A 20,355-nucleotide genomic window follows, 5' to 3' on the forward strand; every position below is an offset into this window, starting at 1 on the left:
ATTACAGGTAAGTGTCCAGGTTGTGATATTCCAGGAAAATATCATTTTATTAGGTTATAGTCTAGAATCAATGTGGCAAAAAGGAAGGAACCAAAGCAGCTTTTTGTATGCTAAATACCTACATCCATTATTTACTGTTCTACAAAGAAGTTTATGCATTAAACCCTTAAACCTCCCCTAACCATTCACTGGGTTACACTGACAGACTAGAACAAGTCTCTAAACCCTGAAACTCCCTTGCTGTGTATTCTTTCAGTACTGCCTTGTCCGTTTCCCTAACAACATACCCTAATGAAATAGAAAAAAATCTTACTTCCTGAATGGGTTGCCAGGGAGTGGGGTATGTTTTCAGAAGGCTGTCGTGTTTACTGCCTTGAATTTGGCCATTTAAAGTGTCACAGTGACTTTTTAGAAGTTTAAGAAGTAATTTAAGAGTGTAAGTATTTGCCTTAGGCAAAACTATCCAGGTCCAACCCTGCAGCCTCTGCCCTGGCTACAAGTAACAAAGGAAATTCCTTTGCAGAATTATTCAGATGAAAGCATCTGCAGAGCAACTCTGTAATAAAGCATTACTTTTAACTTACTGCAAAATGGGGCATGCACACAAACTCACTTCCCTTTGCTCAAAGAATGACACAGTTGTCAGAGAATAATCAATTTTACTCATATTTACAATAAAAACCATTTACACTATCTCTGAAAAATAATGCCATTTTAAGACTGGCACAGATGTTTTCCATTATCAAAGGAAGCTAATGTAAACTTTTTTTTTTTGCCTCAAAGACTTCATGAAGTCATTTAAACGTTTAAAAAAAGTCTCTAAAAAGTCTACTTTACACAACACTAACAAATCAGCACGCATGCAAACCTGTTTAAACCGGACCAGCAGTGCTTGAATTAACCCTTAAAAATAAAACTCACATGAAGAGAGAAGGTGAAGGTGACTTTAGCTACACAAAAGTTCCTTTGGTTATTACCGCTCAATAAGCCTGAACTCTGCTAGCAATGGCAGGTGGTCAGAAGAGTTATTTTCATTGGGCAGACCGTTAACAGTCCAGAGATCTTTCTCTGTTAGAAGTGCCAGCCTACCAAGAAGCTTCAGACCTCCACGAAAAGAATCCACTGCTCCTAATATTAAAAAAAAAAATAAAAATAGGAACATTCATCAGTGTGGACTAACTATTAAAAATCACATTCATACATATTCAGAAAGAAGAAAACACAACAAAAAATAATTGAAAGTGATTACTGTTCCATGCAAAATCACCAGTAAGGTGTTTTGGAAATTCTTCCAGTTTGTTACTGTACCCTCACAATAGGACTTATGACCAGTAGAGCTAAAGTACTCCGAAAGATACTGCCCCTCCATTTTTCAGAAGGATAACTGGAGGTAGAAAGGGAAAGGGATTGATTTGTCCATTGGAATTTCCCTGAAAAAGCCTCATACAATCCAGTCTTAAACTCCAGCCTAACAGCATGGTTAAACAGTGCTGACATTTGCAAAATGAAGGATCTTTTGAGAGTTACCGTTTCACATTAACATTTTATTTCTGTATCCGCAAGCATACAATTCTCCAGCAGGCAGCAGATGGTTTCATTACTGAGGAAAAAAGCCTTCTGGTATCTCCCTTCCTAACTGCTCTTCATAAGAAATGGATCTTTCTCTGGTGTTTCCTGCTACTTTCTATAATGGCAAAAAAAACAACAAACCAAAACACCCCCCAGATACCAAAAGCACCACATTGTTCATGGAAGAGGGGAAGATGACTGACAGCCTTGTCATTATTACACATTACTATTACAATATGCTTAAAATCTGTTATCAAAGAAACTGAAAGCTATCAGCAGCAAGAATTAATAAGCTTTTGAGTCAAGTAAAGGAATTCTATTCAGAATAAGATCCTGCAGTGATGCGTCAACAAACTCAAGCTTCTTAAGCTGTCTCTTTGAGGAAGAGGACTATTCAGCAGCCCTAGCTACTGCTTTCAGAGCACAGAGATAATAAATAGTGCTTTTCAGGTACAGCACAAACAGCAGCTCCAACTTTGACAAAAAAAAAAGTCGGTGTGAAAATGAACAGCAAATTTAGATCCTCCTGACTGAACCTTTTTAGGTACTGTCTTAGCAGCAGGGGTATTTAAAGGATTATCCAGCAACTGTTGAACTCCTCAGATAGTTCAACATCTTCACTCCTTAGCCAACTGCCAGCTTTCCAAGCCTTTAACAGCCCAGCAGCTGTTTACTACTGCTTTGAAGAAAAGCCTTTTTGCTGCGAAGATGCCTCAGCAGCTCCAGAGCACGTCTTCCCAGCTCTCGAGCCAAGTTTATCATTTGGCACAGCACCCGAATGTCCATAAAGCAGCAGTTTGTTACTACAGACAGCTTGGTCCACGTGCAGCAATTAATTTTGGCTCAGGGCACTCTGCAACCAGCAAAATCGAATCCCGAAGGAGCCAGGTAGGTGCTGAACCCTGCTTTCACAGCAAGTCCAAAATCCTTAGCTAAGCATAACACAAACCACAGCATCAGAACTCTGCCGAAAAACCCCCAACACCTTTAATGGGGGGAAAAAAAGTGATCAGCCAGCCTTGGACCACATCTAAGTCACTTCTGACTTTGGACAACTTTCCACAATGGACATCCAATGACAGGCATCAGAAAACTGAAAAATCTGAACTGAAAACTAATGAATGAGAACTACACTAGTTTACATTACTCTGAGAACTCAAGTTTACTCATATTCTATGCTCTGACATGGGGTGAAAAATCTATTTGAAAAGCCATGCAGGAAGAAAGAAGTGCTACAGCTCTGCTGGGGCACTGGTGCTGCAACAAAATGCATGGGCATGTGAATTAGGATTCCGTTTTGCAAGGTGCTGCACTGAAACCAACTGAAACCACACAGCACTCATGTCACACAATCCAGACTGAGCTTAGACATTTGTCATCCAGCTTTTCAGAACTTTTATTTCTGCGTTTTAAAGCTTTTGTGTTTGTTACTTTACAATAACACAGTATTTGCTGTGCATGTCAAGACAAATGAGACTGTTGTGTATCGACTCAGTGAATTTTAACAGCCTAGACTCAGGGTGTGAGAGATGAAGGTGGCATTTTCATTTCCAATGCTGAAATGAATGTTAGTTTATAAACATCAGTTGCAACCTACACTGGGAGCAGGAGCAGAACCCGGCTTTCTTTGCTCTGAGTTCTGCAAAGCCATTAATTTATCTGATAGTGCTGCACTGTGCAAGGTTCTTTGACAATGACATAAAACACACAGCTAACTGTAACGTGGAAAGTCTTTTCTTTTTTATAGCATGGAAAGCCTCACATGGAAAATCTGCTCAGGAATATCCATGGTAAGAACACAAAAGCAATTAAGGATGATACTGCTACTACCCATGAAGAAATACACCCGCAGAGGCACCGTGTCTTTCTTGCACCATCTGGTGAGTTTTAGCTGCAACTGCAACGGGAGAGGGACAGCTGGGCATGTGCCAGTGTCTGCTCTCAGAGGAAAGGCACATGAGGTCATTTGCTTGACAGACATTACATCAAACCTACCTTAAAAGTAATTTTCTAAGAAATCGTTCATTAATAAACTTTAATGTACATCATAAATTGCTATTTTGCCACTGAGATCCTGCATGTGTTACTGACACCAGTATTTCCTAGGTGCTACTTACGTTGCTGCTTTTCTGTTTCCTCTGCTCGTGGTCTCCAGGCTGAGATAGCAACTACAGGAATGTTTAGCAAGTTGAAAGAGTTTGCCCTGTGTGGGACTCTACATCCAGCTGTGGTAAGTTTACAAGGCGAGACACATTTCTCAGGTAATTTGTAAAAGGTAGAAGTTTTCTGCTTCAAAACAACACCACAAACCCCTGAGATGTTTGATACAGATCAAATTGTCACTGTGTTTCCCTTACAACAGGATCTGGAAGTTCCCTTTCAGCATTTCTAAAAAAGTAATTAAAAGCTGATTTCTTTACCTGGCTGGGTAGCATCATCATCATTTGCTGCAGAATAGAAGATATAATCCACTGTGACTGCACTTCGGGAGTGACAGGTTGTTACTTCTGGCATCCCAGTTTCAGGGAAGTAGTGAGAATACACTGAAGACAACTTAAAATGGTGCCGCAATTTTGAAGACAACCTAAACAGAGTCAAAGAAAAACATTTAATTTTCCTGCATTTCCTAGAAAGAACAAGCAATGAAGAAACACCAAAAAGTTTCTAGTTCAAACAAAATCATCATCAGGATATGTAGGTTATACAGCCTTTGTGCTTCTCTTAAGCAATCAATCCCACCACCTTCTGCTTTAGGGACCCAGACCTCTGAAGGTAAAATGAAAACAGCTTTTTCAAGTAAATGGCAGACACCTAAAAGCCTATCAAAACTGGATCAACTCCATCCACACTTTAAGATCTCATATGCCCTCATTGTGCTATATCTCCCTGAAACATGGGTAGAAGTGTCTATGAGAATAGCTTATATGAAAAGGGACTAACTGAACTCATCTAACTGGGCATACAGAGAAATAAAGATTTATTTATTTTTTCTAAACAAAGCTATCAGGTACTTTTACATTAGGCTATGCCTGATTTTTCTTCTACTTAGGCTCTTATTTTGTGTCTTCCCATCACCTGTCACACTACTCCAGCTCATCCCACCTCATCTCACCCGGTTTTTCAATCCTGAAAAAAGACACAACTGCATCTTCTAGCAAATCACCCTTCCCTCAGCTGTACCTGCCTTGCCCTGCATGGGCTGCATTTTAAACCTGATCTGCAATACATTCTGGTTAAAACCAAGCTTTTTTAAAAAAAAATAAAATCAGCATATCACCTGCCTGGGTGACAGTGAGTACAATACAGAGGGGTAGTAATTCCTGCTCTGGAAATTGCTGGGGAATAAGCTCCTCTTTTCCATTGATTCTGCTACTACAGGTTATCCATTGCAGCTTCCATGGGTTTCTGCTTCCTGCATTTTGATGAACTTTTTCATCCACAGTCAGCAGAAGCACAGCTTTACGGAGTCATCGCAGCCTGCCCTAACTGCCTGAACCAGCCAGCAGCAAACACAGGCTGGGAGTAACAACTGTGATGCCTACAGGAACACAGGTCACTGGAGAACATCCAAATTATCAACAATCCTGCAGCTCACAACCTGGCCAACAGTGTTGCATCCACACGAGGCAAACCACATACAACAGACTTTTCTTCTGTGAGCTTTCCTTACTATTTCTTAGAAACTTCTACAACGCTTAGCAGGTAATTTTATCTGTGCGGGGAGACAAAGAACCTTTACCTGTTTTATGGCTACTGCCTGGAAATTTGTCATGATTGGTATACTTCCTACTTACCCCTTCCATTTTTATTCATGTTCTGCTAGCTATTAAGGGTTTTCCTGTTTATCCCTTCCCAGCTGTCTTTTTTTCTAAGCCAAGACGACCCAAGTCCATTTAATCACTCTTCAGATCAAAGCTAGGGAATAACTTTGATCAGCCTTGTTATTTCATGTTCGTTTTAAGATGAAGCAAAAAACCTGCAGTCAGTCTTCAACACGTAGCATGCTAGGGATTTACACTGTAGCAGAGGGTTTCCCAGATTACCTTCTACTTTTCTCAGAAATGCCATTACTTACCTTTTCTATTACCAGGGGTTTTAAGGTGGCTACCAGCCATGTGTGATACCAAGATCTCATTTCTGATTAGAAGAAATGCCTAACTTGGAGCCTGATATCACACATACACAGTTATAGTAGCTTCCTCCTTCTGTGCCTTATTTTAAATACTTCCACCAGTTCGGTAAATGTAAATATATTCCTCTTTTCAAATAGCAGCCATATATTTCTTCAAAACAGTCTAGTGATGGCTTCTTCCTTCAGTTTTACTGGCAATTATTTTATCTGAATAGGAATCATACTACCAAATCAATAATTACATTAAAGATCCCTCTTCCATACCCTCTCCCCAAAAACAAACAAAAAAAGACACACTACAAGTTTTGGGGACTCCAAAAACTTCAGTTCTCCCACAGGAAGAACTTCTGACCTTTTCAGTTCCCTATTTTATTAAAATGTGACACTGTATTACAGGATTTAACTAGCACCTGTAAACCAGCATCTCAAGAACAGTAGAGAGAGAAATGTACCAACACAAGCAGCAAGACAACACTCCTCTAAAAACAAACAAACAAAACCATCCATGACTACATGATTTCTGCAACCGGACTGCCGTTTACTGGTTTTCTACGATGTGATTACAGAGCAAGCTGAGATGTCCTGCTTATGCCAAGAAGTGACAAAAATACGAGATGCATTCTTTTAAGAAAGAGATAGAAAATACCCTCTTAACCAGCACTGATACCTCTTCTCTGCATTCTGAAATAATTCTTGCAAGTTCCTGTCAGGACACACAGTGATTATTTTGCCAGACGGGCAGACTGAGTTAGGTGAGCATCTTGTATCCATGTCTGGAATCAGATGCAAGTTTGGCCTCAAACCAAAACCCAAACAGTATCCCCCACCCCAAAAACTAAGAACCAGTCCATGGTTTCAATTTCTTCCTCCCCACAAAAACATACTTTTCAGATGTTCTTACAATCTCCTTAGTATCGTTCAACTTTGCTTCTTCCATTTTTTCTCCTGCAAAACAAAAATACATTCAATTTACATTTAAAAAATAGGATATAGGTGAGACCTGTATTGAAAAGCTACAGAATAAGAAGAGCCACCTGTTATATCTCTAAGTACACTTATTTCTTGCAGCAAGCAAGATAAAATTCACAAATCTGGATTAAATTATTCTGTTCCATTATTATAATTCCCTTCAAAGAGTTCATTTCAAATTATTTTGTTTGTCACAGAAAAAAAAAAAAAAGGTGGATGAGAGATGTGCTAACACTCAGGAACCACTTGCTTTTCCCATTTGTTTAATTATTATGGATCAGCTCCTTAATAGTATTTGTGTCTTCTAAAAGATTCAAACCTGCAAATACTGACATGAACAAATAACTTTACCCTCTAACAAGCTCACCGATGATTTTTTTTTGCAAGCTCAAGGCTCATTTTTCCCCTCTACTAGAAAAGACCTTCTGTTTTTCAGTGCTGCCTGCAGGATATTTTCAAAGGACCACAAAATTCATCAACCCCCAAACTGACCTGCATTTTCTTCTTTTTGTTGCTGTTTTATCTCATATACACAGCTCTGTGAAATACCTAATTTTTTTGGCCAAATTGGAATAGATAAGATTCTTTGTCCCCTTGGAAACTGTTCTTGTCCAGAAACCTAAGAAAGACAACAAGCTTTTTTTCATACAGAAATCTGATTAAAAAAAAAAAAACATGGAAAAATTCTGTAAACTTTAAATTTTTACACGAAATTCAGCTCTTTAGAATAAATCTTCTGTAATGGTTTGTCAAGTCTCTATAAAAACACTAAACTCTCTTTATGTACACTTCTTTTGTTAACTCTTACCAAACTTTTTGCAGATACCTAGATTTCCAAGACAGTTCTCGTGACACAAAGCTGAGAAACTACCAAGAGCGCTTCTAGCAACATAACAGGACCGAGAATAAACATCTCCCTGGCAGACACTTCATCTTCATGATGCTTGTTCTTCTCAGAGCAAGTAAAATCAAAGAGGGGCTAGAAACAACAGCCCACTAGCAACAAACAAAAGCTCTCGTTTTCCTGTTTTCTCATTGTATGTACTCAAGTTGCTTTCTATTAAATAGCTTTTGGCATATCCAACAGCTATGTACAAGAATTTAAAAAGAAAACCATATAACCTCACACAGTTTATGTTCAGCATCTAATCATAGTTTGAGTTTTATAGTTATTCTAACCACTTTAATTCACACTTCATCTAAAACAGAAGTCATCTTTCCAGAGAGAACACGGTACATATTTGATTAAGTACTTATTTTATCCTATTTAAAGACCAGGACACTTAGAAACAGCGATACCATCATCTTGTGGCTAACTGCCTTTTGAGAACAATTAATTTGCTTGGCAAATTCTTCCAGCATGCTGAAATGAAACAGACAGTATTCTGTAAGGCACAGCTAACAGACCCAGGCTTAACTTCACAGTAACTTTTGCTTTACAGCCTTTGCAAGGGAAACCAAGATTACTAACATTGCAGTATCAATCACAAATCCATCTATCATATTCTAATGTCACTTACAAATTTCTTTTTAATCAGCATTAACCTTTTTATTTTTTTTTAAATGAGAAACAAAAAGCACAGCTTACCTTCCCGATAGCAAGTCCTTCATAATTTAACTTTCCTTCCTTTATAAACCTGTACAGTGGGGAACCAGGAACAGAATTGAAGTCACCGCAGATGATAATCGGACAGAAGGTACCGTCCTTCTGAGGGGCCACGCTAGCAATCTCTGCCAGGAGCATTGCAAGCTGGGTCAGCTTGATGTCCCCTCTCCGTGGGTTATACAACAGATGTGTGTTGGCTATACAGATGGCAGCATTAGTTTTACACTGAAATTTAGGCTGCAAAAGCAACACCAGTCCCACATTGTCCCTGTCCAAGAGTGGAATATCACGGCGAAAAAATTCCACGGGGTTTGACGAGATCAGGCTAAATTTGGAAGTTTTGAAGCAAATAGCACAGCCATCAGGCTTTCTCCCAGTCCTCATTTTATACTCACAGTGATACCCTGCAAGAAATTTTTCAATTAAAAACATAAAATGCCATTGTGTAAGTACAGATAAGTTAAAAAAGTACAGATAAAAAAATATATATATATAAAAATTAGAAAGACTTCATGCTACTTTTCTCCCACAGCAGTGAAGATCCAGTCTATTTCTACCAAAGATAAGGGATGTCCACTGTGTTTCTTCAATATCCGTCATGGACTTATGAGGTAAAAGTCTCAGACATTGCCTTGGAGGAAAGCTGATTTTAATGGGAATTATTTGGCATCACTAAATACAAAGCTGGGAACAGAGTTCATAAACAATATTCATCACAATTTCCCTATAGAAACTCCAGCTTTAATGGCTTTTGACAGGAAAGGAATACCAAGAAATCTGGGTCACGATAAAAACAAAGTACATAAAACCTAGTTCCCATTTATACTTTAAATTGATAGGGACCATCCCCATTGTTTCTTGTTTTCAGAAGAAAGTTGCTTTACCAAGGGAAGTGGTTTCCCTAAGATGGGAAAACAGTTCAACATTAACTGCCCAAAGTAAAGTTCAGCTAAAAATGTAAACAAGTTTATATAAAGGTATTTATCTCATATTCTTTAAATGAGAAATTATTTAATGTCATTAACAATTCATATATGAAGAGGTATCCTTAGCATTCATTTTATTCCTTCTCTGTATGCCAAGAATCAACTTCTTAAGAAAGATCTAAACTTTTCTTCAAAAGTTTAAAAATATGATTCAGGCTTCAAAATATGATTCAGGAAGGAAAGTGTACGCAAGACTTTGTCCTAACTTCAATTAAAAAAAAAAAAACAACCTGCAAAAGGCATTAGACCAAATTTACTGTAATGTATAAGCATCGAAATAGTTCAAAAATACGAAGCATGTTCTCTCCTCATGTAGAAAAACAAAACAAGAAACAAACAAAAACACTGAAACAAAATCTAAACCCCAAGTCCCATAAAAGTGGATTTGCGTACTGAAGTTTTTTTTCTGAATGTTACAATAATGGTTTAAAAACACTAGCAGTGAAGTCTTCCAATCAAAAGCAATAATCACCGTAAGTCATAAATCACTGTCTAAAATGATTCATAGACTATCAAATGCTTCAACATATTTACACAATTATGCAATTATCCAGTTAGCAGCAAGAGGCAAGCTTGCAACAGGAAAACTGAGACACCTATCAAATGACAGAACTGGAGTTCATGTAAGTCCACCTGAAAATAGTAATTTACCAAGTTATTTATTCTATGCAGAGCTGAAACGCAGATTTTAATGACCCCTTATCTGTGTAAGAAAGAACTAAATATCTTGCCACAATACTTTTTTTTTTTTTTAAACACTTCTCTGCCCAGCCCATGCCATATAAATTCATGAAGTACAGCCCCATAAAGCAGAGTTGACCAAAAGCTCCCTTGCCCACAGGAGCCTGGCCTTGCACTGCTATTCCACATTCCAAGCTGATTTAGGTCAGTGCTGCCATTACGCTGCCTTCTTTACCTGCACTTGGTTCTGGGAGCTAGACTACTAAGAAATAAAGAAAAAATAAATCAGTGCAGGCTCCTCATGGCATCAAACAAGTACCAGCGCCGGGAAGGGAGCAGGGCCCTGGGACTGGGTGCAAATAAGATTTCAGTGAGTTTAAACCACCATAGAATGACATCCCTGTCAGCTTGTCCCTTGCCACCGATTTATATGACAGAGTGACAAGGGCAGTATCAGAAGGAAAAAAGAAAAAGTGGTCATAAAAAAAAGTAATAAGAATTTCATCATACCCAGGGATTCCAAACTTGACTTGATCTCTTTTCTGTAGTGGTCTTCTTGGACTTCTTGTAAACAAAGTACCTAAGGCAAAAGTTTACAGTTAAAAGATGTTGGTCAAGATATTAATTGATCTCTCTGTTGGCAGTCTTTACAGGCTTAAACAACACAAAAAGTATTTCAGATTTTTGCCTCTATAATCCTACAAAAGGATTCACTCTCCTATAGAAAAACCTCCTTAAAATTGTGAAAAGGACTCCAATTCCTCCCCGCCTTTCTCAGACACATTTTCAGATGTAAAATTCAATTTAATCAAAGCAGCGACCTGTTAATACATTCTCAGCAGTTTAGAAATAAACTGAATAAAGCTAAATAACAGCAATGGAATAAAGAAGCCAAGGACACACTTTCCTTTAACTACAAAGTGGATGAGAAGTTTCCTTTTTATGACAATCTGAACTGAAGATCAGCCCCAAAATAGTCCATTAAGAAAGTTCTGAGCATCTGGAGCCTTCTCCCTGCACACTGCAGTTACACACAGATTTACAGCCACCTTGGGACTCTGACAAAGGACTGAGCTCCTGAAGGGTAATGAGCTAGCAGTGCTTACTGAACAGCAGCAAGACTGCTTATCCAGCTGACATCAACTCATTCAAGGTCTCAAAGACAAGAGCACAACCTGAAGCATCAGTCTGATGTTTCTACCCAGCTTTAACAAGAAGCCCTCTTGGTTACAGTTCAAAACAATGACTCAATTACAAGTTGATGTCTTTTGGCAAGGATTTACTCTGCACAAAGGGCATCTCCATCTTCTCTGCAGGCAATACAAGGCATCAACTCCATCCCAGTCTCGCGTTGCGTGGCTCCACAGGCTTTAGCACTCCACTCTTTGCCAGAGGGGCTGGCTTTTGCTCCAAGCCTTCCTCCGGGAGACATCTGTCACCGCTGCTAGCACCAGGCAGATGCCCACCAGAGCCCCTCCTGAAGAGGACTTTCATCTTCAGCTTCCTGCCTACACACTCACAGGACTGCATTTTCCAAGTGGCACAACAAAGCAGCTTTTCGGTGGCTGCTCTAACGCGTTTACTTGGATTTGTTCAGCACTGTTTTCTGATGTGAACAGGTTGAACTCTATCACCAAACTTTCACTGGCCTTAACAATGACTGAAGCAAAGTTTGACTTGACTTCCTGACTAACAATAAGCACCGAATGTCCTTAAAACAAACAAAAACACCTACAGCCAACCAACCAAGGACATGTAAAGCCCTACAAGATGAGGTATTTTTTCAAGCCCTGCTGTAAGCAGGTGTTCAGAGGTATGGCTCAGTAGCAAAGAGCAGTAAGCGTGTTCACAAGTCAAATGGTGCAGAATACCAGCCAGAAAGAATACTTCTGGATCAGAGTCTCATTGGAAATAGGTACTACTACCAGCTGCATCTTTCTCACAACCTTGAATGTTAATCTCAAGAAAACAGCAGTTTTGTCACTCAGGACCTCATGCAATCAGAAAAGTCAATACAACATTTGAGGCTGCCTGCCTGCCAAACCAAGGATTCCCACCCAACAGCAAGTTCTCTATTACCTGGTCTAACAAATGGCTCTAAAAAAACAAAAGCAACTCTGAGTAACTCATACTGTAGAGTTCGCCTTTGCTGCAAGTTTGGATCACACAGAATACACTGATTGTGTAAGCATAAAGCAGAACTGCTGTTAAGCATGAGATAACTAAAAGCTCAGTAAGATTCACTAGACAGCTCACTTACTAAAAGAAAATACAGCAGACATTTGCTGCCCCATTTCATCAGTTCATACTAACATTCACACGCTCATTTTGTACTCACATCCGCATCCAGCTGTTTGATTTCTTGCAGAATGTTGGGAAATCTGTATGTCCAGATTAACAAGCGTTGCCTGCAGTGTTTGTACAGGTGGGAGTTATCTTCTAACAAATTCTGTGAGAGGATGTTGTAGGACATGACTGTAAAATCAAATTTTGCTTCACTTTCTCTATTGCTTTGGTCAATTTCTTTATTTTCAAAGATCTTCATTGTTTTACTGTGCTGACAGAAATATTCCCAGTGCCTTTTGATGGTTCCTGTTAAGAACACACGCAGCAGAAAACAAGTTATGTAATAACACCATATGACTTACTTCTATTGGAAATCATTCTACTGACAACTATTTGTGAAATTGCTTAAGCAATTCTTAAAGCTCTTTTGATTAGCACTGATTCAGGCCCTCCATTTAAGATAAACTTTATATAAGCGTCAGTAAGAAACACACCAGAAAGCTATTACAGGCTCTCGATTTCAAATGACTGTGAAATAAGGGAACTGGCACGTTCCAAGGAGATCGCTGCTGTCCTGCCACAGCATCTTGCTTGTTGGAGGCTGTCAAACCAGTAAGCCAAAGCCAGTCTCTGATGCAGGCTTATGCTATTGCCTCCCCAGTGGCCATGGGGTATGGCAGCCCGGGGCACACCCTTAGCACAGCATACACGCCTCTTGAGCTATCTTGTACCAAAACAGGTACCAAAGTTGATTTTCCTCAGCGAGGTTAAAGAAATTATAAGCCTCAGAATTACCAAAAACTTCTGAAAAGGCTTACTTCGCCTTTCTGCCATACCTAGTTTAGTATTTATTATTTGTACACAAAAGTTTAGAAGAATATCTGTCCACCATTAAGCGTCTAATTGTTTTTCAGCTATGTATTTCTCCCCTTAAGAAGACTGCAATCAAAGATGCCTTTCAGCTATGTTCCAGCTCATCCAAGAGTGTGCCAAGACCCAGTTACCTGTGTTATCAACAAACAGCAAGAGCTGTTAGTATCTGCCCTACTTGGGTAGCAAACTTCAGCCCTGTGCTTACATTATTCAGGACTTTATCCACTATTTGCAAAGTACACCAAGGCTTTAAATACTGTTTTTATAGTGGGAGAGAAGCTACATTGCTCCTCAGTGAGTGCCTTTAATTACTGTCACCTTACAATGTGTGAATGAAAGATAACTAGGATGGGCCACAATGCCCACCACTCTCTCAGATAAAAAGTCCATGCTTGCTAAGGAGGGGATTAAGGCAGAACTCAGCAGTAATGACATGGAGCAGCCTCCCTTCCTTCAGCTCCTGATAATGGATGACTTTTCTAATTCTTCAGGAAGGAATTCTTCATGTTTGTGGATATTTGTGTCCAAAAAGCCCTTTGGGATCCTGATGGCATCTGTTGTCCTTTTCAGGCACAATACAACTTTTACTTTGCTATAGAAGTAATTTAATTAATTTACAATCTTGACTGTGCCCCTCTGTTTCACAGTTGACAGAACTGTTAATACCCTAAACACTCAGTGAAACGTTTGGTGTCACGTGTAGTAAGTTAACACAGACAATTCCAAGTTCCATGAAAGTAGATTACTGAGTTGAGTAGGTGTATGTGTGTTGCATTTGCTCTGCCACCAAGTACAGCACACCTTTCTTTCTGACAGGCTGTTTGACATCACAGAATAAAGCAATTTACTGACAGCATTACAGAACTGTAACATTAAGACAGATGTTTTCTTGGGAGAGGCACCAAGAAAAATAGTAACTCCCAAGTTGCAGGAAACATTGCTTCTAACAAGTTTGTTATAAATAAACAAACAAAACAAGCAAAGAGCTTTTCTTTTTTTCTTTTTTTTTTTTACCTTTCTTGCTGCTATCACTTTTTTTGTTCTGTGCTACAGAAAGACACGATGCTTCCTTCTGATTAGCGAAGTTTGTTTCTTCCTCAGGAGCTGGAGTATCATGCTGACCACTAAGCCTTCTCTTCTTCGTCAGTGGCTCTTCTCCCTCAGATTTCATACTGGGGTTCGGTAGATGGAAACAAGAACTTTGTGCAAAGTTATCAAGTTGCCAATTGAAGTTCTGAAATTGCCTCCAAGGTCCAAAAAACGGAGGGAACCTCCAGTTTGCTGAGAAGTCAACTGGAACAGGAAGAGGAAACGAGGCCCGAGGATAATGTCCAGCCCATCTCATGCAGGTGGAAACTGGGCCGTTCGAAGTGAATACCTGAGAACTGTTCAAGTGGGCAATCCAGTCTCTGCCCAGCCTCTGCATGTGACGGGGCAGCATGGAGTGTCTATCAAACAAAGCATAAGATTTATTACCTAAATGCAACTAGATCTGCACGTAGAGGACTGTAGATACAAGTCACCCCAATCATGACATATGAGAAGTAATCTTTTCCTACAAGTTAACTCATTTTCCTTTGAGTTCTAACTCACCTCCATGGGATAAGAACCTTATTTTTAGATACCAATTATATGTTACAACCTTTTATTTAGCATTACACATGTAATTGGTACACGTGCAAATCGTTCAGGTAAAAGTTGAAATTTCTGAAGGGGAAGTTTACGAACTGATCTTGTCTCCTTTCCTCCCTTCAGCATAAAAAAGTCATTTAAAATTTTCAAACTCCCCATCTTAATAGCTATCCACAATTTGTTCCCTGCCTTGTTGAATTCAACATCACATCTTTCAAGTGCTCAGCTGAATGATCTTTACAAAAGCTCATTTCCGCGTGTTGTATTATTAAGCTATCTGAAAAGAAGCAGAAAACCGCTACAAGCAAGTTTCTGACTTCCTGAAAGAAAGAATCACAAACTTGGCTCCAGCCACAAAGCCAACAAGACCGGGAAACAGAGGGTACTGATGCTCTCCCCCTTTCAGGCACCAGCTTAGACAGAAGTTTTTACTATGCGAATTATTAACGTTTGCTTTGAAGGTGAGAAAGTTGCAGCTTAATGATTAATGCTACAAAGATAGAAATCCCACCCATTCCGGAAGAAAAGTCTCATTCTCAACAAAACCGTAGGAAGTCAAGTGCCACCAGGCTGTCCCAGCTTCCTCATTGTTCGAGCGACAAGACGTATTTTAAGGTTATGAGCAGAAGACATCGGAGTTTGACATGTCTAAAGTAAAGTCAAAACTTATCTGTCATTCAGCCCAGCAAATAAACTTAAATACAACTCGGCAAAACCAGCTTGTTCTGAAATAGTAGTTTTTACTGCGATGTACTAGAAGCAGCTCCTTTGTCGCACAAGTGCAATACCGCCCCAACGCACCGCAGCATTACGATGCGGTCCCAAAGCAAGCGCTGCCTCTCCTGTGAGGAGAACTCCTGGAACTCTCGCTTCACAGAGAAGGATTCCAAAAAGACTTAATCCACCAGAAGGCTTTGTCAAAGCACAGCCTCAGACGAAGGCTTTCGTAGCGACCAGCGGGGAACGCCTCCGCTTCCTCCCTCCGGCCGCTGCCCTGCATGCCGCCGGCTGCTAACAGCAAAGAGCCGCCACCTGCGAGGCTTTATTTAGGGCTGTCCACCATCGGGCAGCTTCATCGCCAGCCCCAGAGCGGCTCCTGGGAGGGAAGGAGGGAAGGAGCGAGGCCGGCTCCCCGCGCACCACAGCGCCCAGGCGGCTCCCGGGCCCGGCGAAGCCCCGCAGCGCCCCGCGATCCCGCGACCCCCGCCCGCCGCCCTTTTACCTCCCAGCGGGCCGGGGCCCCGCTGGCGGCTCCGCGCAGCCCCGGTGCCCCCCGAAGGGGTCAACCCAGGACGGCGCCAGCTCCGCCCGGCGCCGCCGTGCTCCCTGCCTGCCCTTACCCGGCACAGCACGGCGGGCGGCGGCCAGGCCGCGCCCCACAGCCCGCTCGCCCCTGGGACTTGTAGTCAGACGGCGGCCATCTTGGCTCCGGGGCGATGAAGCCAGGCCGCCATCTTGGGCCCGGGCTGGGGGGGGGAGGGCGCCATGTTGTGCCCCGAGGGATGGGTCGTAGGCTGCCTCGCTTCTCACTTTCGGGCTTTTATTATTATTATTATTGAAAGCAGATGTAACGCTGACTTTATGCTGCATTTTCCATACGCTGTCTTCTCCGTGGGATGCTGTCTTTACCATGTATTCCCTAGGGCCTGAAGCATCTTGAGGCAGAGCTGCCGGTTGTTCCAAGCTGCCACTCGCTGTTTGCAGAAAAATAAAAGCCACTCACCCAAGACTGTATTTTAGCATTCCTGGGTTAAAATGCTCCACACATAAGCTCTGTGCTGGTAGGGAGTCCCAGTCTGGTGAAAGAAGCAGAAGCCTGCCTGCCCTGGCAGCTCTGCAGATGCACACGCAGCTACCAGCCGCAGAAACCACCAGGTCTGCTTCTGCCAGCCTTGCACAGGGTTAAATGCATCCTGGAGGTCTTCTGAGGACAAAGCACATGCTGGCTCTGCTTACTGCAAGAAAATACAGCACAAATCATACGAAATATGATAGCGCTGCATAAGGCAGATGCTGTGCAGGAACTGTATAATTCAGCAAAATACTGTTTCTCTGCATTCCTTTATTTATTTTTTTCATACAAGTGACTTTAAGCAAGCAATCACTTTAAGATTTTCCCAGGACTGGTAGGGAACACTGAAACTGGAATAATGTGATTATGTTAAGAGTGTTACATTAGGTGATGTGTCCAATTCACTTTGGGTTTTCATTCTTGAACACAGCTTACTTAATGGCAAAAGGTAAAGATTTTCTGTTAGTTTCTTCACAAGGTAGTAAGGGAGTGAAGCTACTGGTTCTGTAATTTGTCAGCAGTAAAGAACTCTCAACTGTTATTTTCCATCCATACATTATTTCTTTCATTTATTCTTTTCCATATTTTTGAAGTATTCTTACTTCTTGGGTGTATTTATAAAACAGAAGACAGAAACCCATAGATTCAGCAGCAAAAGCTGCTCTTGTTTTTAGGAGCAGTGGGAATCTTCCTGTAGAATGTAGTTATTTTCTCTATTTTGACACCCAATGCTGTATAAGGCACCCAGGTTACTCTGTTGCTTTGAAAGCTTTTGCATAATAATAATAATCTCAGTAGTGAGGCTAGAAAAGGGGAACGGGTGAAACTTTATTTTATTTTTTTTCTAAGATGAGACTTGAAAAAGATAAAGATATGTTGTTAAGCATAAAATTAATTGTGAAAACACAAAATAGAAGATAACTAAAAGATTAACCTATTCGTATGATACAAATTGTTTCTTTTCTGAATTTTGAAGGTATTTTTTGCTTTGCCCTAGGTTAAGCCTTAATAAGCCAGTAATGCTTAATTACAGATTGTGTGTTCTTCTCTAATTATTTTGTATATCTAGGTCAGCCATCCAATGTTAAAAGTTATTCTTCAAAATAGGTATCTCCAAGTTCTCTGATTTGTAATTAGAAGCCAAGTTTTTCATGAGTCATTTGAGCTTCTGAAACGCCCTAGTGAATGGAGGCTACTGACTCACCGAGGGATGTTTTGATTGATTATGCTGAACATGAGAGCAGCCTTGGTGGCTCAGCTCAGTGCTCCGCAGAGCTCAGTTTCCTGCTTTCTAAAGGTGGATAGCAGCAGATGCCTGAAGATGTGCAGGGACCGGGCAAATTTCAGCTGAATACACCTGCATCTGGTTGTTTTGAGCTTTGTAGATTTCCTAAGACTGATGTGTTTGTCATTTACGTAACTCTCAGTGACTCTCTCCCCAAAGTACTCGAACTTGGGAACTTTTTGCATCGACAACACCCTTTGACAAGTCCTGCAATTCTAATGCTCATTATGCGACAAATGATTTTTTAAATTATTATTTTTTAACCTCATTCCTACCAACTTCACTCACTATGGCTCTTGTCTTTAAAGAGACACTGATCAGTCCATTCCCATCCATCTTCTCCAAGCCAAACATGATTTCATGGACCACTACTATATCCCATCATGTTATTTCTTCTTCCGTGCCAGAAACTTCTGCACTGTTCCAAACAAAGAGGCTATTCCATAGATCTGATCATATTTACTGTCCTTCTGAGGTTTTCCAGTTCTAATATATGCGTATTCTCTGGTAAATAAAGGAGATGGAAACTGTACAAAATACATAAAGCTTGTTTCAGACATGGAGTTAAACAGCTGCAACATACACACCTGTCACCTCAGCTTCTACTGGTTCGTTTCCGTTTCTCCTCCCATCAAACTGCTAACTTTTGAATTTTGAGTTAGCTATTACAATTTAAATGAGATCTATTATATCGTTCCTTAGGGATTAATCAATGACTTCGGTTCCACTGATTTCTGCTTGTAGAATTAAAACTTCAAAGCTACCACATCTTATGAGGTATTATAAGCAAGTGCTGCTTCATAAGCAAGTTTATACTGGAATTGGTTGTCTAATCATGTACTATTAAGGAAGGTTGTATGAACTGCTTGTACCAAATACATGCATAGTATCTCATGTTGGAAATTGTTTCCACGTTCCCTTTCCTATTTTCAACCAGCTTTTTGGTTTTTGGATGTGGTGCCACCACAAAAGTGATCTGAGAAGCCACAAGTTTCCTACAGCTAAAATTAGAGAAGATGAGAGTAATAAAATGTCCTCTGACACCATTCTAACCCCTTCATTTCAGATTTAAAGAAAACTCAGTGTTTCTATCACTTATACATTAAAATTGCTCCAAACAGAGGATTTTTTTTTTTCGAATGTCTCTTTCAATGAAACTTCAATTTCACTGAAAGGATTATGTGTCACTGTAAGAATTAATGTTTCCTCTCTTCCCCATTCCTTAAGAAAATGTTCCCTGTGCAAAGGAATTCTCAGAGATGAAAACCAAGCAATTCTCAGAGATAAAAACAATAAAGAATCTTTCAGGTAACTTGATAGCTGGGAATGCCAAAGTAATCCAAAGAAAAACAAGAGACAGGATGTTGTAAAACTCACATTTGTATTGTTTCTGCCCTATGAGTTGTTCGGAAGAGTCATTGTATTCTCCCACAGAAAAATGACCTTCCTCTGGGGTTGCGCTTTTCAAAGATGAAGCTGTATGTGGATACTAGAACGCTGCTATTTGGAGACTGACCCGAATTTGCTAGGCTTTTCAGGGTTTCACACGGGAAACCACTGTCAAATGAGCTGTTTTTTTTTTCAAACAGTGAAATGCTGAAACTGCTCACTCAAAGGTGAGCTTCCAGAATGGCACTTCCAGATCTGTAGCGGTGAATCTGATCTGGAACTGAGGATTATTATGATTATTGAGGAAGAACTTTCATTTACATAGCAATAATTGGGAATATTGTAAAGGTTCATAATGGAGCTCAGTCATCCTCAAAGGAAACACCTGCTTACTATTCGTAAGCAGCTATCATTTCTATTTCACAAAGAAATGCAATTAAATACTTCTCTTTATGTCAAAGGCCTGCATGAGATCAGAGATAGTAATAACCTGTTAATGAGCAGCTGAGTTTTTAATAGCAGACTATTAAATGAATTAAAATACTGTGATAAAAAATAATCTTAGCAGTTCAAATTATCTGAATTGCGATCTATATTTGTATAGATCTGCGTTGGTACAGACGCCACAGCAGCTGAGTAACTGAAGGTTCAGCCTGTGGAAGGAGAACGTCTCGCAGCACGAGCTGCTCCTTTGGACTGCGGCAAGATGCCTCCCTCCCTGAAGAGTTATATGGGAGACCTATACGTGCACAAGAGCCCAAAGTCCAAGTCCTGCTTAGGAAATCTGGAGAATACAGGAAACATCCAGCAATGTGATTCAGAATCACGGAACCATTAGGGTTGGCAAAGCCCTCCAAGTTACCTGCTCCAACCATCCCCTACCACCACCACCCCCCACTAACCCACGTCCCCGAGCACCACGCCCAGCCTTTCCTTGCACACCCCCAGGGACGGTGCCCCCACCACTCCCTGGGCAGCCCATCCCAGTGCCTGCCCGCTCTTTCTGAGGAGAAAAGAGCTTCTGGCACGCAGCCCCCGTCCCCCCCATGGCGGTGCCGGTGCCGGGCGGAGCTCCCCGCGGCGGGGCGGGCCCGGCCGGGCCGGGGCGTGTCGGGGCGTTCCCGGCCGCCGCTTCCGTCCTTGTCGGGGCCCGGC

The 20,355-nt window shown here is 40.8% G+C and overlaps 1 protein-coding gene across 3 annotated transcripts; it reads right to left on the reverse strand.

Moving 5' to 3' along the window:
* Positions 1 to 655: 655 nt before the first annotated feature.
* On the reverse strand, positions 656 to 16,164 carry ANGEL2 (angel homolog 2). 3 transcript variants are annotated; one of them, XM_082756265.1, is made up of 9 exons: positions 16,075 to 16,164; positions 14,117 to 14,550; positions 12,282 to 12,535; positions 10,454 to 10,523; positions 8,259 to 8,680; positions 7,163 to 7,289; positions 6,586 to 6,646; positions 3,990 to 4,153; positions 656 to 1,128 (listed from the first exon to the last, which is right to left on the reverse strand). In XM_082756265.1, the coding sequence occupies exons 2-9, from the start codon at positions 14,541 to 14,543 to the stop codon at positions 974 to 976; spliced, it is 1,680 nt and encodes a 559-aa protein (XP_082612391.1). In that variant the 5' UTR covers positions 14,544 to 14,550; positions 16,075 to 16,164; the 3' UTR covers positions 656 to 973. The 3 variants fall into 3 exon arrangements, with proteins under 3 accessions (XP_082612391.1, XP_082612389.1, XP_082612390.1); XM_082756263.1 differs by lacking the exon at positions 16,075 to 16,164 and adding an exon at positions 15,536 to 15,915; XM_082756264.1 differs by lacking the exon at positions 16,075 to 16,164 and adding an exon at positions 15,957 to 16,061 and having other exon boundaries at positions 657 to 1,128.
* Between the last annotated feature and the right edge of the window lie 4,191 nt (positions 16,165 to 20,355).

This window comes from Aythya marila, assembly GCF_965140915.1.
Source record: "Aythya marila genome assembly, chromosome: 3".
Classification (NCBI taxonomy): domain Eukaryota; kingdom Metazoa; phylum Chordata; class Aves; order Anseriformes; family Anatidae; genus Aythya; species Aythya marila.

Coding starts and splice junctions, on each gene's coding strand:
- ANGEL2 (XM_082756263.1), bottom strand. Junction 7,290..8,258: donor AAGGACTTGCTATCGGGAAG/GTAAGCTGTGCT, acceptor TGTCTTTCTTAG/GTTTCTGGACAAGAACAGTT. Junction 6,647..7,162: donor ACAAAAAGAAGAAAATGCAG/GTCAGTTTGGGG, acceptor TTTGTTTTGCAG/GAGAAAAAATGGAAGAAGCA.